The sequence below is a fragment of the Hoplias malabaricus genome, chromosome 13 (assembly GCF_029633855.1).
Source record: "Hoplias malabaricus isolate fHopMal1 chromosome 13, fHopMal1.hap1, whole genome shotgun sequence".
NCBI lineage: Eukaryota > Metazoa > Chordata > Actinopteri > Characiformes > Erythrinidae > Hoplias > Hoplias malabaricus.
Window position 1 is genome coordinate 27,911,886 of NC_089812.1, and position 15,813 is coordinate 27,927,698.

The 15,813-nt window shown below is 38.3% G+C and overlaps 1 protein-coding gene, 1 long non-coding RNA gene and 1 other non-coding gene across 3 annotated transcripts; all 3 read left to right on the forward strand.

Moving 5' to 3' along the window:
* Window positions 1-3,113: 3,113 nt before the first annotated feature.
* LOC136664597 (uncharacterized) lies at window positions 3,114-5,607 on the forward strand. The gene is made up of 4 exons (XR_010795159.1): window positions 3,114-3,598; window positions 3,835-4,139; window positions 4,426-4,449; window positions 5,235-5,607. It is a non-coding gene; the product is annotated as an uncharacterized lncRNA (long non-coding RNA).
* A 3,451-nt stretch (window positions 5,608-9,058) lies between these two features.
* trnac-gca (transfer RNA cysteine (anticodon GCA)) lies at window positions 9,059-9,130 on the forward strand. The gene has a single exon. It is a non-coding gene; the product is annotated as a tRNA-Cys (tRNA).
* Window positions 9,131-11,818: 2,688 nt separating this feature from the next.
* Window positions 11,819-15,647, forward strand: atp6v0ca (ATPase H+ transporting V0 subunit ca). The gene is made up of 3 exons (XM_066643006.1): window positions 11,819-12,103; window positions 13,697-13,880; window positions 14,497-15,647. Exons 1-3 carry the CDS (start codon window positions 12,031-12,033, stop codon window positions 14,699-14,701), a joined length of 462 nt encoding a protein of 153 aa, XP_066499103.1. The 5' UTR covers window positions 11,819-12,030; the 3' UTR covers window positions 14,702-15,647.
* The last annotated feature ends 166 nt before the right edge of the window (window positions 15,648-15,813 follow it).

The following is a 15,813-nucleotide window of genomic DNA, read 5'->3' on the forward strand; positions in this document are numbered from 1 at the left end:
GTTTCTTTAAATGGGGTTTAAAAACTTAGTTAAAAGATACAGAGAAAACGGGACTCTCAAACCTCATGGAAACAATTTTAAAAAAGGGTTTGTAATATTCTGTCAAACAGGTTTTCTGCATTTTTCTTTTGATTGTTAATTTGTACTAAATGGCTGTTTTGTCTTTTAAATAAATGAAGGTGATCTCTGATGTTTGCACTGTACTGTATGTTAAGTTGAGCCTTAGGTCTTTGTCCTTTTTTCTCAAGTAAGCCACCGCTCAACGAACACAATGTTTTTCCCAGCTGAATATGGATGGAGAAAGGTCACTCTACCCATGTCATTTGAAATCCATGAAGCAGGAAAAGTTTACAAGTTTCAGGATAGGGTTACCCAGCTTATTTACAGTTATTTACTTGTTTAAACTTGTATAATGCACCCATTTATGCAGCGAGTTTCCTTATTTAACTTATTTAACTAAATTTCATGTTGCCATTTCTTAGTACCTTCAGATCTATGCAGACCCTAGATTACTTGATCCTTTAATTCAACACTAAAATTGCACTTAATTATGTGAATATGCTCAAGTGTTTTTAATTGCACCCCTGTTCAATGACAGCTTTGGGAAAAGCAGACATTCCTGTTGATTGATAGGAAGAACCAACCTGGATTTGTTTTTATTTATTCATGCCGTGTGTTCTGAAAAACACATCACTTATTACTTCACGCAGTTAGTTTGAGAAGGTGCTAACAAGGTTTTAGGGAAGAACAAAAGATATTGCATAAGAACAAGATAAAGCTTGAGTGTGGAGTAGTGTTAATATTTTTGACAGAATGGAGCCAATGACAATGCACCTAGTGACGACCGTCCACTAGAATTACAGCTGTTTGGCTTTGTTTCAAGGTGAAATAAAGTATTGTTGCTGCGAAGCACAATAGCACCCGCTCTTGTCAAGCTGTCCCTCAATGTGAGTTAGTATATGAAATATAGTGCAGCTTGTGGTGCGGTTCCTGTCAGTGAGTGAGTATGTATGTATCTGAATGCGTGAGTGAGTTTGAAGTCAGTTACTTGGGGTCTTTCACATCTAAACTAAGCCTTAGGGAAACTCATAAAAGCGTTTCTGATGTTAGGGTCCCTTTACTGTGATTTAAGCACATGCTGACAGATCAGCTCAGTTGGGGTGTTTGAGGCAGTAGGAAATTACATAAATGTTCAAATGGTCATTTTTTTTTACTAACTGAATTATATTTACATGGATGACACCTTCTGGAATTAAAGTTGAATTTTTATACATTTATTTTGGCCAAATTTAAGATCAAAACGTCAGCACATCAAATTCAGTTCCTATACCAAGATGGTTTCATTCTGAAATTCTTTCTGTGGTTCTACAAATTCTTTTTACACTCTTAGAAAAACTGTCACTGTGGTACCCTCAGAGGTACATATTCAGTACCTTTAGTTAAGGAACATAATTGTATCATATTCTAATAATTGTAGATTTTCAAGTTGTGTTGATTACATACATGCCATTTCATCTCCAGGACTTATATTATTTTAAAGTTCTGTAATGAAACGTACAAATATCCCCCTCTCCTTCTGTAGAGGAGTATGTAATTTTAGGGAACACAGCAGGACATTTAAACCACTGTTGTACCTTTTAAAGGTATATTTACACAGTTTGAACCTTTAGGGACATTGTACCAGTACCATACCTTTTTTTCTGACAGCGTACATAAGTACTTTGCTATTTTTGCTTCTACTCAAGTTGATTTTACAAAGGAACCTTTAGTAAGGCATTATTTCAGCAAAACTACTCTGTCCAACTCTAGACGGAAAACTGTTGCAACTTTTCATCTGAATTGGCAAAATGTAGTCATTTTCTCATTGGTCTTAGAGATGATTGATTAAAGCATTCCAAGATTTAATGCATCACAGGTTTCTGATTGTGATGGTTAGGCATCTTTTGAGCCACATGGTGGATCCCCAGTCCCACAGTCCCATTAATTATTGCAGGTCTTGCTGACCAATATTTTATTTGATTTTAATGATGCTACTTTGCCCATTGTTGATATGAGAAGATGTGTATTAAATGTTAATACAGATGTTATTAGATGTGCTTTTTTTTTAAACAAAACAAAGGGTGCCAAAATTGTTTTTTGTGGAATAAATTTGCTAATGATGTTTAAGATCTTTGCTATCTGAAAGAGAGACTACTGCTGCAGGCATATTTCGACATGCAGCCTCACCTTGATTTAAGTTCCATGAATGCCTTCTAAACATCCTCTAATGCTTTTTATAATGTAGCAGTGGATTTCTCTTTCTTGGTCTGGATCAATGTCCAGCGATCTTGCAGAATCTAATTGTGAAGCCATTAAGAAGTAGTTTTGTGAAAATTCAAGCCATACCCACTATAAATGGAGGGTATTGCATTTCTATATGATCACTTATGCTCTTAAAAAAAAGTTGATATTACTTGGAGATCCAAATTGTACGACTTATTTGTGATTCCGATCTAGGCCTGTGTGAACCTGTGAATAACTGAACTCACATTTTTCCATTTGGCAGTGTATGTGATAGGTGAAGCTCATTCATTCATTGGCATGTCTACAAAAATCCCACCAATTCTGCTTTACTGTAGAACAGAGCAGAAAAAAAATCCTTTATTAGGGAATCGTTTGTGTACATAAATTCATGTACCACACCAGTTTTATCTGATGTTTGTATTGTAAAGAAAATCATCTAAAAAAGGGAAAAGACTCATAACCCTTGAAATGTTTTATTTGGATGTGGAGAAGTGTGGATGTGTCCAGATACAAGAATTTGCAAACATTTCATGTCCCATGTTCTGCTGCTGGGTAAATGTGATGCAAAATGTCTTTGGAAGAGTTCTGTTTAATGTGGACATATTCAGACTTTCAGATTTAACCAACTTTGTTTATGTACGTTGTGCTTTCACCTCATTCACTTTGTCAGAACAATAACAGACATTACTTGCCATTCATCTCTTTTTTAAGAGTAACCTCATATGTGCTGTATTTCACAGGGGTCCCATGGTTCATCTCAAGCATAAAGCGTGATTTATTTCTTAATTTAACATTTTCAGTTATGTAGGTGAGGGGCTGGCTAATGTGTGGATCAATAAAATGCATTATTTCTATCAAGATTTGGTGTCTAGTCTTTGTAGATGTCTTGATGTGTTTTTAAGAGATTATTAGTTTGATAGGTCAATGTTTGGCCTGTGGTTCTCAATATATAAGATGTAGGCTACAACTAGCTGTGCTAATGTTTTTAAACCATTGAACATTTTTTAAAAAGAATTGCAGTTGTAAAGATTACATTTCCCCTAGCACTAAATCAATTGGACTTCATTAATAGGCGCAACAGGTAGTGTCGCTGTCACAAAGATCCAGGGATGTGGGTTTAATCCCGCTTCGGATAACTCTCATAGTTTGGTGTGTTCTCCTCGTGTCTGCGTGGGTTTCCTTCCACGCTTTTCCATAGAAGTGCCCGTAGCTGCGACTGTGTGGGATCCGGTGAGGGACTGGCGCCCCGTGCAGTGTCCTGCATTTCGCCCGGTGATTCCGAGTATCATCTGAACCCACTGCGACCCTGAACTCAGTAAGTGGTTAAAGACAATGTATGAAACCTTTATTACTACAAGATTACGCTCTTCATAGAAATTAAACACTGTTCCTCAGATTAAAATAAGTCGTTGTAATTAGTGAGGAGCTGTACTATAATCCCCACAAGCAGTTGTTTAAGACCCTATAAATGATACAATATTTGGCTATTTTTAAAGCTCGAGCTCGTCATTTTCATCCTCTGCTTTTTCTCTCACCACTGAAACGTTCTAGAAGCAGCGCGCGCACAGAGGGGGAGGGGTACACGCCCCCGCCCCTTCTTTTTCTTCCACTCTACCTTTCTATCCATTCTCTCTTTCATCAGAATCCCTCTCTCTCCATCACTTTTACCTCGATAAGACTCGTTTTCTTCTTTTTTCCCCCCTCTTTTAACCATGTTGGACATCCTGGTCCTTATGTTCTTCGCCATCATTGGCCTGGTGTTTCTCTCCTACATCATCTATATGCTGTGATGGCGGAGGCAGAGCAGAGGCAATGAAGACCCCTGGAGCTCCACAGCTAACGTCTCCAAAGCAAAGGTAGGCGATACTGACCCTGAGGAATTTACTATTACTACTAGGATTTCCTATTAACGATAGGGTAAAAGGTGATTATGTTGAGAGAGAGTACGCATGCTACTGTACTATACGTTATATACTAATGAATGTACTCCTGGTGCTGTACTATCTTTGCATATGTACTGTATTTAAATTTTGCATTTTTGCAATTTGAATATAGGGGTGTTATTTTTAAACAATAGGAGCTGCAATTTGAATGATCCATAATGTTGCCTTAACTCATTTTTAAACCCAATTTTCTCCCCAGTTTACCCACCTCCAGTCCCACTCAGTAAGTAATTCTCCCCTCTCTCATGCAGTGCTACATAGCTGGCAGGGTGATGCCTGTTTCAAAACATGTGGCTCTAATGCATTGTTATTGGACAACACAGCACACTTGGAGGAGAACACTAAATTTCCAATTTTGTTTTGATAGCTAACAGATGTCCACATTGACCGGCATGGCGCTTAATGATGAAGAACAGTCTGGAACACTACTTTTAGTATTCAAGTCTCGAGCCAAAAAAATGACTATGCTGGTTTATTAAATAGCATTATATTCATTCATTGTCTGTAACTACTTATCCAGTTCAGGGTCGGGTTGGGTCCGGAGCCTACCTGGAATCATTGGGCGCAAGGCGGGAACACACCTTGGAGGGGGCGCCAGTCCTTCACAGGGCAACACTCACTCACACCTATGGACACTTTTGAGTCGCCAATCCACCTACCGACCGGAGCACCCACGCGGAGAACACATCAAACTCCTCACAGACAGTCACCCAGAGCGGGAATTGAACCCTCAACCTCCAGGTCACTGGAGCTGTGTGACTGTATGAATGTGTGTGACTGTGTGACACTACCTGCTGCATCACCGTGCCGCTAGTATTATATTTCAGTATTATAATGAAATCCATTATAATAATCGTAAGTCCATCCATTCTAAGATATTGTTTGCCCTCCAGTGTCCCCAAGACCATGTGTTTATGATCTGTATGAATCTGCTGACTCTTCTGGAAGTGTACTGAGCATGTGTGTTCACACGGCCTGATGTAGGTGTTATGTTTCTTGTTTCTTCAGGAGAAAGCTGTGATGTTAAAGTCAGCCCTGTGATGTCGGAGGTGGCTGCAGGTGGCAGAAGGTAGCTTTCCTGAATATGGCATCTCCAAAAATTTCACCCTTCCCATCGTCACCCTGCCACACCCCGTCTTGCTGCTGGAGGATTCCTCTGTTTTCAAAGCGATGACAATTATATTTAGTACTCTCTCTTTGAAAAAGTCTACTGTGGGTGGACATCCTTTAGCTGAGAAGAGAGAGGGAGAGGGAGGGAGAGAGAGTGAGCATGTTTGATGGAGAAAAAATGAAAAGGAAAATGCAGTACATTTTGTCAAGGCTACATTTGATCTATAAGAGCACAGTTTTTGTGTCCATGTGATTATGGCTACAATTGTTTTTAAAATAAATATGTCAGACTCTGACTGAGAGGAATTTGTCTTTAAAAATATTTTTATATAGACCATTTAAAATAGTATGTTTTGTCTTGAATAAAATCTCCTAAAATGTGGCTGTATGGGTCAACACGTGGTGGTACATAGTGAAAACAAAAAGGTGACTTGCACTTCAGAAAACACACGTACACTGTCCTGGGGCAGATTAAATCAAAAAGCCAGATCTGTCCATTTGTTAAAACCTGAGGAATATTCCCATTTGACACTCAGATCTGGAATTACGTTATTTGGGTAACTCAAAATCTTGCTTTGTTCAACAGCCCCTGGATCTTATCACAGAGGTGTAGCTAATTATAAGCATTTCAGTAACAAAGGAAGAGCAATTAAAGTAGGTAAGATTACATAGTCTCTCTATGGATCAATGCTCTAGACATAGTGAAGCTAGAAACACCATGGTCCTGGAAAAGCATGGTCAGTACACTTGTCAAATCAGAGAAATGATCAATAAATGAATGAAGAAATATAAATACAATTGATGCTCAGTTATAAGTCCACACCTCTATCTCCACTTACCCTTCCACCATTCGCCTGTAGCTCCAAAGCCCTGTCCTGTGAGTTGATGGCTTGACAATGAGTTTTGATCCATGTATAATTCAGACTGTCTGAATCAGACCATTTGAGAGTATATTTGGTACTCATCAGGTTCAAAGTGGAAATGCACATCTATGGTACTGACCATTCATTTCAGAATTCGTCCTGTATGGCGTCGTGAATGTGGCAGGTGAGTTGATCAGACACAAGCATGTAAGGATCAGTCTGTCCTGAAAAACACAATTACAGCGACATCTGGTGGGAATGCCCAGTACACACCTAAAAATACTGATAAAAGAACAAACCAAATGCTATAAACAAAATCACTTTTGGTTCCATAAAGAACCATTTTACTAATAAGTTTAAATGGAAAAAAATAACCGTAAGATCGAGTAATTAATTTTTAAGCCTTTAAAATGTTCCTCAAACTCACGCATCTTTATGGAAGAATAAGTTATTCTTTTATGTCATTGCTCAAACAACCCTTTTTAGCAGCTTTATTTTTAAGAAGGTAAAGCACAGTACACTCAAAATCTATTGAACATTTTATTCAGAAAATAACTTACAAACAATGTTGCATCTGCTTCAAACAGGCCATTTAAAGACATACTAAGACTTGAGTTCATGATGCCTTCAGTGAACACAAGCTTACAGCTCCAGTGTAAGATAAACAGACCCCTCCTCCATTTTCACAGAAGCCTAAAAGAAAACAGTCTGGTTGGAGCCTGCCTCAGGTACATTTTGTTAAATATTTCTTAAGTGACCAACAACATTAAAGTTCACCAGTGATTAAATGATTGATGTGTGAATACTTTGAGTGGCCTCTGTAAGGGCAGTCTCTATGGCTGAAGCTGCTTATCATGTTTAACTTGAGTGAAGTAATTATTTTTTGTCCTGAGAGTTCAAAGCACATTTCAGCTAGTGTTGGCTAATGAATGTCATTGTGCTGGGCAAAAGACAAAGGGATATGTGTCTGGGTACACATGCCTATCTAGCTCACGTTCATATCTGTTTATTCTGAGTTAATTCCAGTGATCATGGATCAGAAATTTGTGCAATGGTGTGTTTAGGACCCAGTTGTATGGTATATTCAGGCTTAAGAGTCCTTGATCTTGGTTTTTGCTGGACCGCCTACCAGGCCAGCCTAGAAGAGGCATTTTCTCTTACTGAGACTGACTGACTCCTAATGTTGAAACGCAAGTATGAACTCTTAAGCCATATTTCACAGAGACAATTTAACGTGGCACTACTACACAGCCTATTATTAGTTCAGCCATATTTCATATTCCAGTTCATGAAGAAAATTTAGAACCGTTTGGTACGTATCCACTGACACAAACTGGTTCATGAACCAGAAAAATTAGTTCCCAGCTGGAACTATAAGAACAGTAGGCTTTTTAGCACGAACCGTGGCTGAATAATCGCAAATAAGACATGAAAGTGCTTTGTTCGTGTGTGTGCTTCTGGGGCTGTGTTTGGTGTGACACCATATTTTCTGTACAACACAATCACAAAATAAAAACCATATGTAAATAAAGACATTGATATGAAGCACCAAAGATTCCCCAGACCTTCCAATGACAAGGGTATGCATCTTGGGCTTTCCTGTTTTTGAAATACCAGAAACACCTCTGTGACAATGGCTATATGGCTAATGGCTATCTGGCTAAACTAGGCTTCCCTAGTTTCTCATTGGTCTTGTTAGCTTCTATGTATTATTTTTTTTTTTTGCTTTGTTTTTTTTATTTTTTTATTTTAGCCTAGAATCTGATCCCCAAACAAAAAGCTCTTCTGACACTTTCACAGATAATGACAAGAACTGGGAAACTTGTGTGTAGTTCCACTCTTAGGAAAGAATACGGCTGTTACTCACATCCTCTAAATTGACATGAATGATGCAAGAATTAATAAAATTTCTATGTTTTAACACTGCACTGTAGACCATACAAAATCAATGAGTGCAAAACTGTGGTCCTTCCTGCAGCCTTTACATCCATTCAGTATGTTTAAGGTTGGAGTGAAATTTACAATTTTCACATCATCAAGAGATTCTGGGTTTATAGCTTGTTGCAGGGTTAGTTGCCCAAACATCACTGTGTTGAAAATGTTCCAAATTGGCATTTTTCTAAGCAAATACATTTAGTTTGGCTTTGCTGCGTGCTTTCTAGTGGTAAATTAGTAGACTTTGAAGCAGAACCCACATTATACTACCAACAGCTTCTTTTAATCAGTTATGAATGAGGATGCTCTTACAAGGCAGTTCACACTCACACCTGAAGCTTTAATACCCCTCTCTCTGGTTTACATTCATAGAGCTTAGTAATTATAGATAAGAATAATTAAATAACTTACCTAACAAGAACCATATTACATGCTGTGTTTATGCATACTACATTCCTTAGATGCATAGTGCTTATAACATATATTTAAATCCTTAATTTTAAAGATACTCATTATGTAATTTTGCATCGCACATAATACAGCTGTATATCACATTCTGTAGATGTACATAGTACTGATACATACATCAAACCATTTCACATCATGCCTAGTGCTTTCAGCTAAAGAGACACCTATTTTTATTATTATTATTATTAGTTTTGTTTTGTTGTTTGGGATTTCATAATTTTCATGTTTCCCTTTTGGTGACACCTCTGTCATTTGACCATGCACTGGTTTATTTTTCCAAAGATTGATCAGGATTTTTTTGTAATAAAGACTAATCATCTCGATGAGAGAAATAGCATATAATTTAGCTTCTTAGAATATTTGGGTACTTTTTATGCTACATACATATACATACCAAAAATCGGTGTGTTTCTTTTTATTGGATTAGTTTTGCATCATCAACACCGTTCTTCGTGTGGGGGTATAGCTCAGTGGTAGAGCATTTGACTGCAGATCAAGAGGTCCCCGGTTCAAATCCGGGTGCCCCCTCATAACAAACCCTTTTGATCAGATTATTCCATTGTTTACAGACTACCCATTGATGACAATGGCATACTAACTAAGAACGGCAGTCTTACTAACAGGGAAATAAGATATTTAAAATTACAGTTATGAAGCCAAACCAGATTTTCAAAATCTCGCGACACCAAACGGAAAGAAGGCTGTTAACGATGCGCCCGGCGCTGCCACGTAGGCATTACAACAGTATACACTGTAATATGGGATTGGATATTATGTGATATAGCGGACTCTAGTGGCCGTCATCAGAAGCACACCGTCCAGAACGACAACTAGCAGAAAGCCTGCATGACCACTGTAAGAAAAGTTCACTTTAAGGTAAACAAGCAAGTAAATAATCAGTATCAATTACAATACAAATACCAGATAGACAGATTAACAGTCCTTGTTAGTAAATCCAGGTCCTTCAATGTACAAGCATTGTTGACACAGGCTTTAAATGGCCACAAGTTAAAATTTCTCTGGGGTCTTAAATGATCTGTGACATATTTTTGGCAAATATACAACAAGAATCTAACAGCACATCACTGTTTTACCTCTGTCTAAACAGCCCTTTTCAGAAGGATCAGTTTTAGCCCGTTCCTTTAAATGAGAATTAGCCACATCTTAGTTCAGCCGAGCCCAGGGGTGAGGAGCAAGTAAAAAGAAGCACTGGTATTTAGCCATTTTTCATTGGTTATTTTTCTTCTTTGCTTTTGTATTTGCCAAACTTATTAAGTATTCTTATTGTTTCATACTTGTATTTGAACCTCATGTTTGTGCTTTCACATGTAGGTTCAGTGCTACGAACGCAGAGAATCAGAAAAGGAGGTGATACAACTGAAAATTCCCTGCACACGTAAGATGCAGCTCAAAATTGGAGTAACTAGTTCTTTTCCAAGGGTACTAGCAAACCACATTAAACTGACTGGCTTGTTTTATTTCACATTTTGTGTCTATTAATTCAGAAGCCCCAATTAGTATGCTAATGTGAGTTTTTAATTTTTCCCCTTTATGTTTTGGATACACTACTTGCATTATCCCATAGAAACCACTGCAACTAGAATGGGGTGCTGTAGCAGAGCTGTACAAAATTCACCACATTCAATGTTTAGCGCTGTCTTGATGGATATATTGCACTCTCAGCAACAGGTTGTGGAGCAGTGGAACTGCAATGTCTGAAGTAATAAATTACTGTCATTAGCTTTGTGATGAGTTTGGTTTAAAGTGATCAGCTGGTCTCGCCTGAATGCAGTCAGATCTTCACGTGATTTTCCAACATCAAATCCAAAATACTTCCAGAACTGTAGAATATGCTACTGCAGCAAAGAGGATAAAACTCCTTATTAAAACCTTTGTTATCAGAAGATTCACTCTATACAGACTGTGTTTTCAGGGAAAAAAATGTCATGAAATCATTCTGTTGCTCAACTGTAAACTTTCCTGAAGTAACTTTATACTTTTATAACCTGCACGTGTAGGGGAGAGAGAGAGAGAAAGAGAGAGAGAGAGAGAATTACTTCTCCTGGACTCTCCAAGTCATGGGATTGAGCACATGACTTTGTACTCACTCTCTATATGACTGGTATGTGTGCTTCTTCAAAATCAGTGTTTAACATGAGCAGTTCCACATTAATTATGATAAAGCAGAATAAATTGTTTAAGTGTTAAATATCAATATTACATTAGATTTTCTCACTATTTTTATTTACTCTATAAAAGCAGACATCCATTCATAATTATCATACTGATATCTCATGCTTTTATATGTAAATTAAAACGTAATTAGTAAAGAATGGTACATACAGTGGTAATAAAACAATGAAAATCTATTTAGAACCAATTCACCAAAGATGTTACTGCAGTTTCCTTTGGATCAACAAAATGCTGCCTTATCTTATTCCTTATCTTACTCGGGCTATAACTAAACAAAACAGCATTCTGCTTTGGGTTTATTTCAGGATCAATAAAGTGAACCCTTATCTTTTTTTCTTATCTTACTGGCTATAACTAAACAAAACAGTAATCAACTCTGGTTTAACTGCAGACTACCCTACAGCTATAATTTTCGACAGGCATACTGTAACTCCCCAAACAATATCGGTATTTTAAAAAGTGGAGTGGGACTATACCACACCACCTGGATCTGCTGAGACCTGAGGTTGTCCACAAATCAGCATTTCTCAGTTCAGCAAGGGGACAAAATCAAGACTCTCCAATAGGGGAAAAAACAGAAATGAGCACTTCTGTATTGTGGAATACCCCTTGTTGTATTTTGAGATTGGCAGGTGTTTTTTTCGTGTGGTGCCAGCAAAATATTTCGTCACGGGACTATCAGCAATGTCACTAATCCTGAATAACGTGTGGTTTAATTCAGAACCGAACGAACTCACGGCTTAAAGGCCTTTGGCAAAATAAAATACAGCGGCATTCACACATATCAGTACAAGCCTGCAATGGACGGTACCATCAGCTGTCAGTGGGGGGGCTTTTATTTGAAGCAATAAACGACCTATTATATGGTTTGACCTCGCCATGTTCTAATAATATTTCTAGTTTTATGGTGAGTAAATTGCACGTTAGTGACATGTCGTGGATGAGTCAGTGTTAAAACCTGAACATTTGTTGGCACCTCCCCTACAAGACCGAAATGGATCCCACCCTCATGGTGATCATGTGATATCCTCCATTTCGCCATTTTCCAGTTCTCCACCGGGTCTTCGATTCGTGACCGATTCTCGCACTCAGAAGCTGGGCTGTTTTTAACGCCAGCGTTGCAGCGGAAGGGTTGCCTGTCCAAAGAAGACGGTTTTATTAAAACGGAAGACATTAAAGCCCTTCGACTTCCTCTCTGTCGTTAGATTTGAGCGTTGTTCTGAACGAGCAGGAGAATGTCTGCCGAAATCCCTGAGTACTCTCCCTTCTTCGCGGTGATGGGCGCATCAGCAGCGATGGTCTTCAGCGGTAAGACGCTCCTCATGTGCGGCGTCGACTGCACTTTGTGAGAACGGCCTTAGAGTTTGTTCGTTTGTGTGTTGAATAACTGGTTATTTTTTTACGCACATCTAACTACTATCAATGACGCGCTGCGGCTTTGCGAGGGTTCGGGGGGAAGGGAAGGTTTCCATCACGGTGGATGACGTCTCTGTTGACGCAATGTCTCAATTATTTATTTATGTTAATTTTTTTAATATGTAAAACGGAAGAAATGAAATTGTTTTGTGTTATTTATCGCGGGAAAAGGGCGTCGTGCTGTAAGTCAAAGAGTAATGTGTTTGCTAATATGGCCATAACGGACGAAGCTGAAGTTGTCTTCTCCTTCCCCTGTTTCTCGTCCTCGAGGCGGGGACAGTGCGAATAATGATACAAGGAATTGGATTAAATTTTCTGAAAGAATATTCAAAAAACAGTCCAGTGAATATGAGCCAACTCCAGCCTTCTCTGTAGCAGCTGGGCAGTCTGCCTCGCGTTAAACGTTAGCCCGATAGCTGCTTGGTCACGCAATTGGCGCAAGGACATTACTATTTCTCATTATTGCCGTGGTGTGAAACAGGCCGTGATGTAACCTTACGTTCCGTTTTAATCATGGTTTTCTGCCTGTACCTGGACATTATGTTTGGGGCTCTGATCGGTGGTGTAATCTCCAGACAAACCAACCAACCGACCACTAGCTAATTATAATTAGCAGATACAGTGCAGAGGAATCCACTGCGACACTGTCACTTTTTGGAGCACCTTTTTGTCTAAAAAAACATAATGGTGTTACTTTCCTAAACGTAAATCTCGTAAGATCCGCTAGGAGCAGGACAGAAAACTGACTGAGTAGAGGACAGGTAATACCCTGTGGGAGGCCTCGGTCTTTTTCGGATTTGTTCGTGTTCAGCCTCCTCCTTAGCTCGGCTCCACGACGAACTAACGAATTTGACGCATGTCGTGTTCTCCCATCGCGCTTTGGAAGGAAGTCCCGGGTTTTATCATGTGACTGCAGGGTTAAAAAGATGTCGGTGTGATGGCCCACTGTTTTATTCCACCTTCTGACCTTGGCTTTTAATTCATTAAATAGAGCTTTTCATAAGCACAGAAAAGAGTTAAATATGCAAGAGGCAGGTTTTTTTTGGCTATAGAATGGTGTTTTGTGGCATTGCTTGCTCAGCAAAACTAAGTCACAACTTGCTTACACAAGACATTTTCTAACTTAGTTGTTTTTTCATATTTTAATAAGGTATGCAACATATTAAAATTATGCCAGTAACTACACATTCTTAAATATCTTTCAGTTTTTTCCCTTCTAGTTAGATTTGCCATAAAAGTAATTACTGATGTGATGCTCCCCCTGCAACATGTACAAAATCATATACATTTATCTGTAATGCACCTCCAGTTTGTTTTTGGATTTTGTACATGTCTATCATGTCTACTATATTGGGCATTTTATATATTTATAGGGAAATTATTATAATTGAATACATCATTTTGCCACCATCAAAACGCACTAAATTTTGCTTCTTTCTAACTGATGACTGACCCTAACCATTTTTGTTCCCCCTGTTTCTGTAGCACTGGGTGCTGCTTATGGCACAGCTAAAAGTGGCACAGGCATTGCTGCCATGTCGGTGATGAGGCCGGAGCTCATCATGAAGTCCATCATCCCTGTGGTCATGGCAGGTATCATTGCCATCTACGGCTTGGTGGTGGCTGTTCTCATTGCAAACAACATTTCAGAAAAGGTGACACTCTACAAGTAAGTCATGCATATTCCTGTAGTCAACTTTATGTATTTTCTATTTTATCTTGCACTCAAATTTATTTAAGTAACATCTTTTCAGATATTTGATCCACATAACCTCATACGTTGTAGTATCAGTGGCGATTCATTGATATTATAGAGCATAAATGTGGTTAAATTTGTGGAAGAGGTAGAACCTTGAAAGAATGCACATAATGTAGTTGGTTAGTATGATGCCTTTTGGGAGAATACTGCAGACATTTTGCACCTTTTAGTTTATTAGATTTTTGTTTAAGACCTTTTAGCCATTTGATTCATCAGATTTCTGTTAGTAGTACTTCACAAACCACCTAATCAAGAGATCTAGCAAGTTGGCAATTCAGTGTATATAGTGGTACATACAATTACATTTCTAAGTTGTTGCTTTGGTGGACCAAGGAAAAATAATGATTCTAACTAGTAACTGTAGTTAGTTATTTGCCTAGCTATAAAATATTTCACAAAGTGATTTCTTAAGTGGTGTAGGAGCAATATTGTAAAAAGTTACTTGAACTATAATTTTGAAGAAAATAAATGTACTAATGTATATCTCCTTTTGGACTCTGATTATATTTCTCTCTTCTCTATTTAGGAGTTTTCTTCACCTGGGTGCTGGGCTGAGTGTGGGTCTGAGTGGGCTTGCTGCTGGCTTTGCTATCGGTATCGTGGGGGATGCAGGAGTAAGGGGCACAGCCCAGCAGCCTCGCCTGTTTGTGGGCATGATCCTCATTCTCATCTTCGCTGAGGTTCTGGGGCTGTATGGGCTTATTGTTGCCCTTATCCTCTCTACCAAGTAAATTAAATAAATAATAATTATTGTTATTGTTATTATAATACAGACAACCACCCACTACAAACACATACAAACAAAAAAAAAAAAACCTCAGACACCCACCTAATGAAACACATTGAGTAACTACAACACAAACTGAAGAGAGGGGAGTGTGTGTGTGTGTGTGTGTATGTATGAATGTATGTATGTATGTAAGTGTGTGTGTGGTGGGCAAATAAATGTGTGTGAGAGCTCTCCTCTCTGTGTATTATAGTAGCCTGATGTGCGTCCCCTTGTAAATGCGCTGTGTAGCCTGTGCTATTGTCTTGGTGTTTAGATAGTTTCCCTTACCCTACCGCTACACTCATTTCTTTGTGTTTTTATTTTTGTCATTCTTCCTCTTGTTTGAAGAACAAATCATCTTTTTTGTTTGTTTTTTCTTTGAGCTTTTTTTTTTCTCAAAATTCGGGACCATTTCTGATTCTAACGCTGATGTTGAGGACCTAACTGTAAATGGGGAGGGGAAAAAAAACATTGTTTGTTTTTCATTGATTATTTATGAAGATTTTGAAATGTTCATGAACCTGTTTAAATCGATCAAAGTCTTTATTGAAATCCCAATGGTCTATATAAATATATAAATACATGTATCAGAAATATATATCTGTATAGGTAGGTGAATTGCACTGTGGGTATTTTGTGCTTGGAGTTCCTCTGGATGTATTCATTGGTTACCATGGAGATCTGTTAGTCTGTTTCAAGATATTGGTGTGGAAGTTTACAGAGCGTGCGATTGTGAGTGTATGCACGCGTACGTTTGTGAGTGTGAATGTGTATGTTTTAATTCTAAGGTGACATTCTTTGAACATGTGTAGCGTGTAATACCTGTAGTTACTACTGTGTCTGGTTGCATTGATGGGCAGACACCAGCCCAGCCCGTCCTGTTTCCAAATAAAATCTCCTCAACTTCCTCTGTGCTTTAATTATTATTTATTGTAATGTACATTTTATAGTTTTCACTTTCAGATACTTGAAAACCAGATTAGATGAAATGCACACACTTTCACATCCACAATCAATATGTTGTATGCAGTTATTTTGCTAAAACACCCTCGCTGCAATTTTTCTGTTCTTTGT

What these genes read in the sequence shown, in the direction of transcription:
- atp6v0ca (XM_066643006.1), top strand. Translation starts at nt 12,031, where the DNA reads ATGTCTGCCGAAATCCCTGAGTACTCTCCCTTCTTCGCGGTGATGGGC. An exon ending in AGCAGCGATGGTCTTCAGCG is followed by an intron (nt 12,104 to 13,696) that starts GTAAGACGCTCC and finishes CTGTTTCTGTAG; the next exon opens with CACTGGGTGCTGCTTATGGC. An exon ending in GAAAAGGTGACACTCTACAA is followed by an intron (nt 13,881 to 14,496) that starts GTAAGTCATGCA and finishes TTCTCTATTTAG; the next exon opens with GAGTTTTCTTCACCTGGGTG.